The sequence below is a fragment of the Athene cunicularia genome (genome assembly GCF_003259725.1).
Source record: "Athene cunicularia isolate RWA chromosome 7 unlocalized genomic scaffold, athCun1 chr7_part1, whole genome shotgun sequence".
NCBI classification, from domain to species: Eukaryota; Metazoa; Chordata; class Aves; order Strigiformes; family Strigidae; genus Athene; species Athene cunicularia.
The window spans coordinates 11,821,438-11,835,294 of NW_020799107.1; the positions used below are offsets into that span (position 1 = coordinate 11,821,438).

The window sequence follows — 13,857 nt, forward strand, 5'->3', positions numbered from 1 at the left end:
GGGGAGGAGCCAGTGCTTCCAGTCCCCCCAGCTGGAGCCAGGTCTCTGTCTGGCTGCTGCTCGGCTGTTCCTCGAGCGCCTGGTGCCTCCCTTTCCCAGGAAGATGTGGCCAGCCTGGAGAGCATGCTCCACTCCCTGAGAATCACCCAAGCAATGCATTATATTGCAGAGGAATGGAAAATATTCTCCGCCCAACTGCCAGAGGGTTTAGTGCGTGTTTTTCCACCCAGTTTTCATGCTGTGCCTGCTGGATGTACTCCATGAGAGGCTACGTGGGAGAGGCGGGTGCTCTGTCCCCTGTCCTGGCAGCAGTGTCGCCAGGGCTGGGGGTGGCATGTCCCGGGATGCTGCTGACACCATGTGGGCTGGTTGGGCCAAAGCACAGTTGCTTGCCAAGGGCTTGTTCAGGAGCTAGCAAGCAATGATTCTTGGGAATCAACGCCTCCCATCATTTCTTCTCTAGCTTTGTCAGAAAATCAGCCCCCCCACCTCGGTTTTGTTTTCTGCAAGAGCAGGAGAATAGTGCAGGTGTTGGCGATCTTCCTGTTTTGGGCCAGTTTTATCCCCAAACCACAATGCTCCCAGACCCGAAAAGCCTACGCTTTGGGTTGTTTCAATTTTCTGAGTATAAAATGTACATTTTCCCCAGAGAAAAGGAAACAAAAAAAGAAACCTGAAAGTGAGTTTTGCTTTGTTCAGCTTCAAGCCTCCATGGTGGGGCTCTCATTCCCAGGAGCATGCAGGGAGGGCCTTCCCAATATCCCGAATGCAAGACATCCCAGCATCCTGCAGCACCCCCATGAGGAAATCAGCCTTGCGAGAGCTGGGGGCCAGAAAAAGGAGCCTGAAAGCGGTATCTCCTCTCCTACAGCTCCCATGCCGCATCTGCAACCTCCCCTCTCACTCGACCCTCTCATCTTTCCTAAGAAGCTGAGCCAAGCTTTCCCACAGACCCAGACAGCTATTAGAGAAATATTATTACCAGATGGCTTGTTTTTTCCATAGGACCAGAGGCCAGCATGAGGTAACAGGGAAAATATTAACCCATCCCACACCAGCCTGGTCATGGGTTTGTGGCTTTGCTGGTGGAGCTGTGCCGTGTCTCAGCTGTGCCGGCACACAAGGGGTCTGCAGAGTCGGGTGGTGACGGGGGGGAAACTAGCACCCAATGTGTGCTGGACCAGTGGGGTAGTTGGAAAGCCCACCTTGGACCATCGACGGCCCTGTGGGGGTGGCTTGTGGAGGTTTTGATGGGGAAGGGAAGGGCATGTCCCCAGACAGTGCTGGAAGGGAGGGAAGGGTCCCCCCAGGACAGCTCAAACTTGTAGGTGCAGAGACCAGCTGGCAAACTGCACAGCGGGGATGTTTGCGCCAGGTCAGATGAGCCATCGATTCAAGCAGAGGAGAAGCTCCACATCCTGGCTGTCCTGCCTCTTGCAGGGTTGGCAAAGAAAATGTGTCCCTTTGAGTAGGGCTGTCAAGGGATTTGGAAGATACTGCATGGCATGGGTTGGCTTTTCCACTGGGTCTTTTTGCAGGTGGGTGGATGAGTGTGAGACCTTCCTCTGGTGCTGCTGAGCCCACTCTATGCCCATGGTAGGATGCTTGCAAAGCACCACCCACCTGTGCTGGGAGAGAAGCTGCAGCTGTGCTGGGAGATGTGATGCTTTTCCTGCTTGGAGGGGTTTCTCCACTGCCTCCTCCCACAGAGATCCACTGTGGGAAGATAAATTATCATGTGCAGAAACACCACAAGCCGCACTCTTTCCAGCAGGGTTTGTGGTTGGCACAGCACTCAGTCTGGACCACTGCTGCTCCTGTTGTTCAGGTCTGACCATGGAGATGGGCCAGCCAGTGGGGATGCGGCTGAGCCATGGGCAAGCTGGGTTGTGCTCCCTAGGGGTCCAACAGCCAGCCCAGGGAGGTGCAGTCTGTGGCAACCAGAGCACATGGAAACCTCTCAGAGCAAACTCCTTCAACATCCCAAATGCTTGGCAAATCTTGGGCACTCATATCCCCAGGAGTGGTGGAAAGTGACACAGCCAGCTGTCAGGATGCCAGTGTGCTTCATGGCGTTGCAACTGGGGAAATTTCAGTGCTCGTTAATTGTGGCATCTCCCGGGACCATGTGAGAGGACAAAGTAGCCCCAGCTGCAGAAGATGGAGCTGGAAACCTGGTACTCAGTCCTTCCTTGCTTTCCAAAGCACCCTTTGGTTATGAGTGTGCTGGTAGGTTCAATCCTGTTTTTTACCAGGGGAATTCATTTCAGCTCATTTCCATATTTCCTGTGGATAGAATGTTTTCCATTTCTAAGTGGACTTGATTAAAAGGAAGGAAAGGTTGTGTGAAAGAGTTAATAGCAGGACAATGGAGAAAACTCATTCTTCTCTCAATCTCTGGGAAGAGAAAAAGCAAAAATTCTGTCACAAGTGCACTTTTTTTTTCTGCACCCTGATTTGGTCTGAAGTTGAACTAAAAGTTATTGCTTGCAGTACTGTGGGCTGGGACTTGGGATGGGAGCACGTGTCCCCCAGGGCATGCAGCCACTGTGGAGGGGATTCCCTTGCCCATCTGGAGGAATGCTGGTAGATGAAGGGTGTCTGCTGCTCCTGAGGGACCTGCTGTGCCAGAGCCATAGGGGTCAACTTCCCTGGCCTCATCTGAAGAAGGGAAAGGGGACGTCCTTCACAGGCACATGTCCTTAGATTTTTGGATGTGATGGCATGCTGCTAGGCCCAATGATTGCAACATCCCTGGGGTCAGGCTGCAAACTGCTGCCCAGCTATCAGCTGGATTTCTACAAAACTAGCCCACACTTTTCCAAGGAAACGTCCGTTCAATGCCCTGGGGACACTGCTGGCTGCTAGCCCTGGTTTAGCACCGTTTTAATATGCTTTTGAAGCTGGACACAGATCCAAGCCTGTGGCCCAATTGGACAGCAGAGAGGATGAACCTGGGATGTTGGGCCTGATAACAGCCCCTGGGGCTGGCGGCTGGGAACGGGGGTCCCCGGCGGCAGGGGGGAACCCTGACTTGCTGGTTCCCCATACTGGAGTGCACGAGGTCGGACAAACTGCAGCTGTGTGGAGCCATATACGGTCAGCAGGCGCCTTGCACAAGCCATACCATTATCATTAAGTCTTTGCTGGCGCAGCCAACCAGCCTCCAGCTTGCAAGGCTCTGTAGAGCAGCCGGGCTGTTCCTGAGATGGATGTGCGTTTCCCTTCCTCTAAGGAGGGGGAGGGAATCGGCTCTTCTGCTGCTCAGGGTAATTGCCTGGGAGGGAAGAGGAGAGAGGAAGAGATAAAACAAAGAAGAAATGTCTCTGGTGTGCAGATTCACAAGATGCCTCAGCTGAGCTGAGGTATGAAGACAGGTCCCTTCCCAGCACCCCCTTTCCTGGGGGCCTCTGGCTGGTTTTCAAAATCCCAGGTGAGCTCCCTCATGGGGGCACCAAGGAGGCATGTTGGAGAGCCAAAACAGGTTTGATCCCCTGTGAACTGTCACACAGCAGGATTTGTCCCTCAACACCCTTGCTCTCTTGGAAAGCATCTTTAGTAGGTTTGAAATGCCTTGAAAATTTGCCTTTTGGTGTCCTTATCTCCTGGTGCTACATGCACAGCTCTGCAAAGTCCACTTACCTCTATGCCTGGACAGTTATTTACATCCACCAGGTTCACACTGGTTCTAAAGCTTTTAAGCTGTGGGAAAAATGCTTTCTTCAGTCCAACAAACACCTGGCTCTTTTGTGGCTGGGGTGTCTCTTCCCACCCCCAAAACACAGAGAGTTTTGTTTCACTTTCTGGTGTCACCTCCCAACACTTCTTGTCTCCTCCCTGTTGGTCTGGCTGCCCCTCAGCCAAAGCACATGGTACCCTGAGGCTCTCCAAATGTCCGGAGGAGCCGCAGGGACAGGGTGCAGGTGAGCCCAGCAGCAGTCCTGCCTCTCCTTGAGATCACCAGCTTATCCCCTTTCCTTTGTTTTAACATCATCTTCCACAGATGCACCTAAATTTGTGTTGGCATGAAAAACAGCACCTGTTGTGCTGTTGGGTTTATGAGGTTTCAGTTCAGCACAGTCTGCAGGTTTTTTTTTTTCCACTGACCTTGGATTTTGTTTATCCAAAGAGTCATTATTTGATGTATCTGCCTTCATAGTGTGGACAGGCCCCTCCACTGATGTAATTTGTAATCAGTGGAGCCATAGCTTTTTTTTTTATATTTGTCTCAACTTGAGACAACTTCCTACAGCCAAGCTTATGATATTTTCTCGTGATCATTCACACAAAGATTCTGTCAGAGAAGCTGTGTGTGAAAGGCAGGGTGATGGAGGTGGCAGCCAGTCCTGCACAGCCCCACAAAGGACAGGTCTCCTGCCTTTGTACAGCCAACTTGAGTGCAAACCACTTGCACAGGCTGGGTTTGTGCTGTCAACTGTTTGTGCTTTGGAGCCATCCTGGACAATCCATCAATTTGCTATTTAATGACAGGTCTTGGTCCCCTTTGGGAGCAGGTTACAGCTGCAGCTGTAGTAGGATCAACCCCCAGGCATTTTGCCTCTCTCTCTCCAATAGCAACTAATGCTCCCAGTGTGATGAGGGGTTTGGCAGCACCTGTTTCTGGGTCTGAGTTCAGCAGCACGGGATTCATCTCCAGTGCTGGCCATGGAGAGCAAATGGTCTACAATACTCTGGGGGCCTTGATGTGGGGGTCCAGCTCCCCACTGCTACAGGTCCTGAGGCTCTCCTGCCATCCTGCAGGATGTGAAGATGCTCATCTCCAGGCATCCCTAAGGACTTGCACTCCTGCTTCTACCTTCTGGGCTCGACAGCTTTGACCCCATTCCTGCTCCCTGCCCTGAGCATGGCCCAGAGGAGTTGTTCCCAGTCTGTAGGTGTCCCTGTGGGATTTTTCTCAGCTTGCTCCTCAGGTTCCTGACTGGGTTGAGTAGAAAGCCCTGAAAGTCAGGGAGAAAGGTGCTTCTCCAAAAATGTGGTGCATTCATGGTGCACCATCCCTGGGTGGCTATGGAACAGCTCCAGCTCTGACCTGTGGTGAGGACTCCCCTGTTTAGCAGGACAGCACAGGCCAGCTCACACAGGTGGGGATGCAATGGGAATGCATGTCCCCCTGCCCCAGCTTTCTTGCCCCAGGAACCAGGAGGGAGCAGTCTGGCAGGTGCCCCGATCACCCCTGCCCCACAGAGAAGGCTGAACCCCAAGTGGGGGGCACTGACTGGGCCAGGGCTCCCTGCGTGAGGCTTGAAGAGATCCCAGGAACCGGTGGCCAGGGTGCCATGGCAGGTACAGCCACATCCAGAAAATGGGTAAGGAGAAATGCCTCATTTGTTTCTGACTCACAGCTGACAGCTCCTGATCCCTCCCTCCGTCCTCAGGCTGGAGAAGTCTCCTCCTCACCCTTACCCTCCTGCCTGCTCTTCCTCCCACAGAAACCAAGGGGAGAGTGGTAAAAAGATATCTTCAGTGACTCCTGCCTCCGGACTGCAGCCTCTCTGTGCTGCTGGGTTCTCCTTCCCTGCTTTTTTTCTTCGATCCAGCTTGATGTTAGTCTGAACCAAGAAAAATGAGGCTGCGGGACTTTCTATTCTCTTTGCTGCTCTTGACCGTCTTCCTGGGGGGGGGCTCATGGGCTCAGCGCCCAGAAATCACCACCCGGGTCGCAAACGCAGAAGGTAAGCCTGGGCTGCTTCCAGAGTGTTTTTCCTCCCCAGGATCGGCAGAGAAGTCCGGCTGCTGTTTCCCTCCTGGGCGGACGCCTCCACTACCGCACACAGCCACGGTTTTGTCAGGACATTTCGGGGAAGAGTTGTGTTTGAGGAGGGCGATGTAGGATTAGAGACGATCTGCAAGACATACCTTCTTTTAATGCTTTTTGGGTCTTTCTCCTTGGCTGTCTTGTTAGGTGTTACCAGCAGCGCTGGGATGCAAGAGATGGGGATAACAGCTGGTACTAATTTATCTTTCTGAAATATTTTGAGTTTGGCACTGCCCGTTAAAGGGCATTTTCATTTTTGCTCTCCTCTGCAATGATATTTGTGCCAAGATGTGTCAGAAAATTATTAGTTTCTCATTATATAAATTGCTATCATGTCTTGGTTTTATTTTTTTAAGTGATTGCTGCAGCTGCATGTTATTTTATATAATAACAAGTATTGGTCTTGCAAAGATATTCTGTGAATGTAAATGGAAAAAAATGTATAGGAAACTGTTAAATGCCACAAAGTTATGTTTTCTGAATATGTGCTTGATCTGGCTTACCCCTGATGCCAAAACAGAAATAAGCAACCTCACCAGTGTGTGTGTCCTTCTGTGTCTTGCATGGGGTTAGGATGTGAACGTGGTCTCCTCAGCAAAGATTCGGGGAGCCTGGTGGGAGGGAGGGGAGCTGAGCTGCAAGGAGGTGGGAGTGGGGAGCCCCAGCTGGGGAGGTGATGCCGTGGGGCTGCCTGCTGACTCCTGCCTCTCCACTTCTTCCCAGACTGCCCTGTGGACCTGTTCTTTGTCCTGGACACCTCGGAGAGTGTCGCTCTGAGGGTGAAGCCCTTTGGGGACCTGGTTGCCCAAGTGAAAGATTTCACCAACCGGTTCATTGATAAGCTGACAAACAGGTACATGTCCCCAGGGTTTTGTCCAGGCTGCTTTAGGGATGGAGCCTGGTGCTGGGTGGGATGCTGAGACCACTCGGTGTGCCATCCAAGGAGGGAGAGTAAGAAAGCAGGGATGCTGGAGAGGGGGGTGGGAGTGTCTCCTCCTTGTCCCGGTCTGCAGCCATCCTGTTTCTGCTCCGTCCGTGCCGATGGTGGCAATGTGCATTCAGCAGAGCTGCCTGCACCCACCCTTGGGAAAGCAAGGCCTGGGGCTGCAGACATGGCACCCCATCCTCACCACCTCCAGCTGGCCTGGCTCGCCAGATGGTTATTCTGTAGGGCCAAAATGATGCTGATTCCCATGCCACTGGCTGCTCAGGCCCGGGACAACCCAGATGCTTGAGTGGCAGCAAGGCACCTGTGATGTTAAACCCAGTGCTCACGGGCACCCTGCAGAGCAAACCCTCCCTTTCAACTGGCATCCCCCAGGATGATCTGCAGCACTGAATCCAGCTTTGGAGGCCCCTGTGGAGTGACATTCATCCACCCCACTGCCCAGCCCTTTATCTGCCTCCTCCTCACCCACCCATGTTGTCACCAACCCAGGTTGACCCTGTCTTTCCCAGGGTGAGGGCACCCAGAGGCACCAAAGCTCCCAGATCCTGGAGGGGGGTGATGCTGGGAAGAGGTGAAGGCAAAGGCCATGGCTCACCTGCTGTCAGGAGTTCCAGGGATGCACAGGACCACCACAAGTCCTGGGGCCATGTGAGTCCTGGTCCTTGGGTCAGCAGGAGATATGTGCTGTTGCTCAGAGGGGCACTGTGGGGGTGTCCCAGTGCTGCACGAGCTGAAGGGGCAAGGTTGTTCCTGTCTTGACAGATGTGGGGCAGTCAGCAGCTCACCTCCCCATTGCCCAGGTAGGAGAGTTACCACTGAGTGACCAGGAGCCTCGTGCTTTGGAATAACCTGCCAGGCCTGCATCAGTGTAACATAACTCTCTCCTAAGCAAGGTGCTGGGTTTTGTTCAGAGCCCCCACTGCATGCAGACAGATGGGTGGACCTCCTGAACCCATCCCAAACACCCCTGTGCCCACCCTGCTGCTCTCTACCTGCTTCGGAGATATCTCCCTGCAAGCCACCACTGTGTACGCTATGATTCCAGGAACCCATGGCATGCATGGCATCACTGGCACAGATGATGGTGAGGCAGCTGGCAGCAGTGGGGTGGAGGGGAGAGAAGTAGGCAATGCTCAGGTGGCTTTGGGAAAGGTCCTACTGGGCAGAGCTAAAATGAGCTTGGGAAAGTGAGGGAGCTGTGCAACCCCACCGCTTTGGGATTGGCCCCAGCATCCTGAAAATACTCTTTTGGGGGCACTGGCCAAAGCATGGAGAGTTGTGATGCCCCTGTCCCAGGGGGTCACAGGTGCAGGCTCTGTCAGCACACAGAACTTCAGCACATGCTCATAATCCTCTGAGCCAGAGCACCCTTCAGAGGGAGGCATTCCTCTTTGATTTTAACACATCTTGCAGAGGAAAACTCACCCCAGTCCCGTGTGGGGTGTTTTGGTGGTTACCTGTCTTGCACACATACACCTGGCTGTCTGGCTCAGCACCTCCTGCTCAGCTCCAGCCACTGCAGCCCAGTACCTCTTTGGGAAGCCTCGCTGCCAAACAGTCTGACCCCTGTGGACACCCACCAGCTGCACCCCTTTGTCCTTCCACCTGCTGAACAAACTGCCCTGCTCCAATGACTGGGCTTTGCATGTGAAGCACACCCCAGCCTTGCAGGAGAGCAAGGAGCCCTAGAAAAGTCCTGAAGTGTTTGGCAGAGGATTTGCATTTTGCATGGCAGGCCAGTGCAAGTGAAGTGGAGGTGGCAGCAGGGCATGGACAAAGGTGCTGAAAGCACGTGGTCCTGGTCTATCCACACAGGTACTACCGCTGTGACCGCAATCTGGTGTGGAACGCTGGGGCACTGCACTACAGCGATGAGGTTGTGCTCATTAAGAGCCTCACCCCTATGCCCAGCGGCCGGAATGAGCTGAAGAACCGTGTCTCGGCCGTGAACTACATTGGGAAGGGCACATACACTGACTGTGCCATAAAGCGGGGCATTGAGGAGCTGCTCATCAGGTAAGGCAGTGGGGCTGGGACGGGCAGAGGGAGTGATGCTGGTGGTATGGCAGTGGTGGATGGAGGTTGGGAGCTTCTGGGTTAGGACATCCCTGTGCATTGTGCAGAGCTGTCCCCAGGGTGGGACAAGAGGTCACCTAGGCATGAAATAGGCACGGGGGTGGCAGGTTGCTAGGGATCCAGCTTTGCTGGTATGAGGCATGCTCTCATGATAGGCTGGGGCACTGCCTGGGGTGAGTGCCCGGAGATGCCCAAGCCACTCCTCTTCAGCTAATCTGTTAAATTCTTGCAGTGTTAAATCCTGTGTTTAAACTGTTGCAGTGGCTCCCACCACAAGGAGAATAAATACCTGATCGTGGTGACTGATGGACACCCCTTGGAAGGGTACAAGGAACCCTGTGGAGGCCTGGATGATGCTGCCAATGAAGCCAAACATTTGGGGATCAAAGTGTTCTCTGTCGCCATTTCTCCCAACCACCTGGTAGGGACCATGCAGCTGGGATGCTCCCTGCAGGGGTCCCAAGTGGTCCCACAAGACCCCCAGCACAGCGAAGGAGTCTCGGAGTGCCCTTCAGAGGCCCTCTATGGAGGGAGGGTGAAGGGTAGTCTCTGGTAGTCTATGGGTGCCTGCAGATCTCACTCAGCCTTCCCCACCCTCCCAATCCTAGGACCAGCGTCTCAATATCATCGCCACAGACCATGCCTACCGCCGCAACTTCACTGCCACCAGCCTGAAGCCAACCAGGGAGCTCGATGTGGAGGAAACCATCAACACCATCATCGACATGATTGTGAGCATTGTCTGTCCCTTCCCCAGCCCGGCCCCTTCCCAGGCTCACCCATCCCTCTCAAATCCCCTCTCTTTGCTCTCTTGTCTTGCAGAAAGCTAACACGGAGCAATCGGTGAGTGTCCTTGCTCCCCCTCAGTCCTGAGCCTGAACCCATTCCCTGCGGGTCACCCACAGCTAAACAAGGGCTTGGTGGCACAGCCCTGCCCTGCAGGCAGCTCCTTCTTGGCCCCTGCCAGCCTGGGGAGCTCCCCCCAGCTAGGTGCAGCCTGGCCCTGGTGCTGCCTGCTGCCTCTAATGCTGTTTTCTCCTTCTCTCTGGGCAGTGCTGCTCCTTTGAGTGCCAGGTGAGTCAGGCTTTTATGATCCTTGTCCCCTTCCCTCATATCCCCATAGACCCAGGCTGTGCCTTGGTGACTAATCTAACCCATACGTCTCTCCTGCAGCCTCCCCGAGGGCCCCCTGGACTTCCTGGCGACCCAGGCAATGAGGTGAGGGACCAGCTGCAGCCATCTTGCAGGACCAGGGTGGTGGGACGGGCTTACTGAGGATGCTCAGGGACCAGTGGGGCACATACCCTGCCACTACCCCATGGAGAGGTGGATGAGGACGCACACCATGCTTTCATGAAGCCAACATCTGCTCCCCACATCCATGGATCATTGCTGCTATCATCCTCCCTGATCTCCTTTCAACAGGTCATCATTCTGTTCCTGAGGACGATGAGATAACTTTATTTCTGTCCTGTATTGCAGGGAGAAAGAGGCAAGCCAGGTCTTCCTGGCCAGAAAGGTGATGCTGGAGACCCAGTAAGTAACAGACCAGCCCTGTTGACTCTGTGCAACAGCTAATTTTTGGCCACTTCTGGCCAGACCTCTCAAGTGCATCCTCACCAGTCCTTGCCCCTGCATCACCCTGTGGTGATTTCCATGGGGTAGTCAGTGGGGGGTCATGGCCAGCTGTCCCCCTCTGCAGCCACCCTGCTGAGCGATGGCTCCTGGCGGGCAGTGGAGTGGTCCCCTCCTCTGTTGCTACAAGGCTTCCTTGTTCTTCACCCAAAATAGCCATTCTTCTTGGAGGACACATCTCTGACTCATGTATGCCAGTCCAGGGGTGGACTCTGGTCTCCTTCCTGAGTCCTCTGACATGACAAGCACAGCAGTGTTCCAGGGAAACCTTTGCTAAATAATAAACTAATAGCATGAGGAAACTATTTCCCTCCTCCTCCCCTTTTACTAGGTGTGCTTATTTTGGGGAGGTGCATTTCCCACACACATGTGAGTGTGCAGTTACGCAGCTTGTGCATTCCCAGTTTGGGAAACCCATGTCATGCACATGCAGATTTTTCCTTTCTAAGGGTTTTCTACCCTTCCCTTTCATCCCAGTTGACATGTTCCCAAGCGCCCAGTTTCTCTCACCCCCAGGAAGGGCTGGAGATGGTGGAGGTGAAGGCAGGTCCCCTCTGCCCTCCACAATGATCCCGTGCTTCCAGACTAGGAAAATGAGGAGCATTGTTAAGGGAGAGCTTCCTCTGGGATGGTATGGCAGCTGGAGCCTGTGGGAAAACTGCCCCCTGGCAATGGTAATGATAATATCTGCCTCGGTAACACCATTTTCTGTCCTCTAGGGCAGGCCAGGGGACATGGGACCTGTTGGCTACCAAGGAATGAAGGTACATGGGGCTGCGGGGTCATGGGCACTCTTCCTAGATGGGCCACAGTCTCTGTGCTGGAAGTGTTTTCATTTTCCCATTTTTCTCTCCCCTTTCATCTCTAGGGTGACAAAGGAAGCCGAGGAGAAAAGGTGAGGATAGTATGGACTTGATGGGAGGGGGAAGGTTTCTCTGTGTCCTCCTGCTTGGTTAGACTGGGCTGCCCCTGCAGCTGCACAGTGTTGGGGTCTGGTACATGTCCATGCCCACACATCTGTCCCTCCTGCCAGCACCACTTCTGCCAGGAGCAAGGATCCAACGGGAGCAGAACATTTGCAGCTGATGTGGCCTTGGGGATCAGGCAAGCACCATGAAGTGGGCACAGCTGGGCAGAATGGGAGGGACCAGCTGTGTGCAGGGGCATAGTGATTGCCTGTACCCTCAGACTGAGCTAGCATGGGGACAACAGCATGGTGGTGGGATGGATCTGCTCTGCATGGGGGCCTAATTTCTCTCTCCTTCCCTTCACAGGGCTCGAGAGGAGCCAAAGGAGCCAAGGTCAGTTTCCAGTTTTTCACCATTTATTCTTTCTAGTTGATGCTGGGGGGTCTTTGGAAATTACTTCTTCATGGTCTCTATTCTTCATTTCAGGGTGAGAAGGGCAGGCGTGGAATTGATGGCATTGATGGCATGAAGGTAAACCTTGGCTCTGGGGCATTTTGCTTAGACTGAGGACCCTGACTTTTTCTCAGACACCCCTTCAAAACCATTGTGGGGTCCCAGACCAAAGCTGGTGTTCCATGTGGGGCAGTGGGGATCCCTCCCTGCAGAGGCCTCCACCTGCCAGATGAGGACAGGGCTGGAATATCCCTCTGGGATGATGGATGGGGTCTTCCATGGGCACTGTTCATGGAGACCCCTGCTCTGTCTGACAGGGTGAAGCTGGATACCCTGGCTTACCTGGCTGCAAAGGCTCACCTGGATTCGATGTACGTACCCTGCGGGTGTTCCTTGCATGCAAATGAACCAGTGCAGCAGGTCTGCTGTGATGGTGCATGGAAACTGGGAGCCCCCCAAGAAGGGGAGATGTGGGAGGGAGTTTCTGTGCTTGAGAATACACCTCTAGACATGTGAGGTTCATCCCAGGCGTGGCACCTCAGGGGTGTTCCCAGGTCTGCCTTGTCTTTGCCTGGAAGCTGTCCCCCATTGCATGGGGCTGCCTGGGAATCTGCATGCTGGGGGAGCATTTGGCTGGAGGTTGGGCACAGGGAACCTGGCAAAGAAGATCTCAGTGCCAGATAGGAAAGCCCAGGATTAACCAATTTCAGCTTGCTCTGACCAGCCACCCAGGAAACGCTGGAGATTTTGGAGAGCTCTGGAAAACATTAGTCATTTATCCAGTTTCCCTGATTGTTTCCATACTCCCAGGATGAACATTCATGGTGTCACCAGTATCACTGCAGTCCAGTCATAGCAGCCCAACAACCACGTTTTCTACCATTTTTCTCTAACCTGCAAAAGCACACTCAGTTTTGCAGTGTTTCAGCAACATGACTGCAGCGTTGCTTGCACGGTTCCATGGTGCAAGGTTACCTTGCCATCCCTGCATTGCTCCTGAGTACATGTCCCTCCTGTTCGTTCCGCTAGGGAACTGTGGGCCAGGCTGCTGGGATTCTCGGTTCATGCCCAGTTTCCTGCAGACAGTGATACCAGCTTGGTTATTAGTGATGTTGTCATTATTTTCAACAGGGAGCTCAAGGCCCGCCTGGACCAAAGGGAGATCCTGGTGCTTATGGACCCAAGGGAGGAAAGGTCAGCCACTCTGCCCAGCCTCACACAGAAGGAGGGTTGCTGGAGCCCCTCTCCTGCAAGAGGGAGAGGTGGCAATTGACCCTTCGCTGGCCTCCTTTGCACTGCATGGGGGAAAGCCTGTGCTACAGGCCCCTCACCCACAGTAAGATCCTGCTGGTGTGACTCCAAGTGTGCCCAAAATTAGTGGGTACCCACAAGCCTGGCACAAGCATCCCTGAGATACTGGGGGGCTACTGTAAAAAGGTGGCTCACACTGGGCGGGTGGAATAGTGGGTGAGGGTCTGCTGGGAATGGGGAGTTCCCTGGGGAGAGATCAGAGCCCAGAAAGAGGTTCGGGGTGCACCAGGGCTCCTGACAGCCTCTGCACCATGGGAGCCAAAAACCATTACTGTAGTCTTGACAGTGCCTTGTGTCCTTGTGAAGGGGGAGCCTGGGGACGATGGAAAACCTGGCCGACAGGGGATTCCCGGCAGCCCTGGAGAGAAGGTGGGTGAAGTGTCTGTGCACAACCATTCTCTGCCCTCTGTGAGAGGGAGAGGTCCCCAGTGTCAGCCTTGGTTTCAAAGCAGAGCTTGCCCAAGGCTCTGCAAGTGTGCGGGGCTTTGCTTCAAAACCTTCTGACTTGTCTCGTTTGCACCCCTGTGGCTTGCTCATCCAGGGCATGCCTGGAAACCAGGGTGAGCCTGGACCTGCAGGAGAGACAGGCGATGAGGTGAGTCCTCTGCCCATGCCCGCCATGTTCCCCATGCATTCTTACTGGCCATACACACTGCCTGACCACCCCTCTTATTTCTCCACAGGGTGCTCCTGGCATGGATGGTCCTCCTGGAGAACGGGTAAGTGAGGGGCTCCACTGCCAGGCACCA

General features: G+C 54.1%; 1 protein-coding gene across 2 annotated transcripts in view; it reads left to right on the forward strand.

Annotated features, from left to right (window-relative positions):
• Positions 1 to 1,726: 1,726 nt before the first annotated feature.
• The window catches only part of COL6A1 (collagen type VI alpha 1 chain), a 29,282-nt gene continuing 17,151 nt past the window's right edge, over positions 1,727 to 13,857 (forward strand). The window contains exons 1-19 of one of the 2 annotated variants that reach the window (XM_026852841.1): positions 1,727 to 5,327; positions 5,451 to 5,693; positions 6,500 to 6,629; positions 8,541 to 8,741; positions 9,063 to 9,222; positions 9,410 to 9,532; positions 9,624 to 9,644; positions 9,855 to 9,875; positions 9,975 to 10,019; positions 10,284 to 10,337; positions 11,156 to 11,200; positions 11,305 to 11,331; positions 11,711 to 11,737; positions 11,831 to 11,875; positions 12,115 to 12,168; positions 12,929 to 12,991; positions 13,415 to 13,477; positions 13,650 to 13,703; positions 13,792 to 13,827. In XM_026852841.1, coding sequence (XP_026708642.1) covers positions 5,585 to 5,693; positions 6,500 to 6,629; positions 8,541 to 8,741; positions 9,063 to 9,222; positions 9,410 to 9,532; positions 9,624 to 9,644; positions 9,855 to 9,875; positions 9,975 to 10,019; positions 10,284 to 10,337; positions 11,156 to 11,200; positions 11,305 to 11,331; positions 11,711 to 11,737; positions 11,831 to 11,875; positions 12,115 to 12,168; positions 12,929 to 12,991; positions 13,415 to 13,477; positions 13,650 to 13,703; positions 13,792 to 13,827 — 1,278 coding nt within the window. In that variant the 5' untranslated portion in view covers positions 1,727 to 5,327; positions 5,451 to 5,584. Of the gene's footprint in view, positions 5,694 to 6,499; positions 6,630 to 8,540; positions 8,742 to 9,062; positions 9,223 to 9,409; positions 9,533 to 9,623; positions 9,645 to 9,854; positions 9,876 to 9,974; positions 10,020 to 10,283; positions 10,338 to 11,155; positions 11,201 to 11,304; positions 11,332 to 11,710; positions 11,738 to 11,830; positions 11,876 to 12,114; positions 12,169 to 12,928; positions 12,992 to 13,414; positions 13,478 to 13,649; positions 13,704 to 13,791; positions 13,828 to 13,857 lie in introns of both variants that reach the window. The other variant, XM_026852840.1, reaches the window with a different exon arrangement.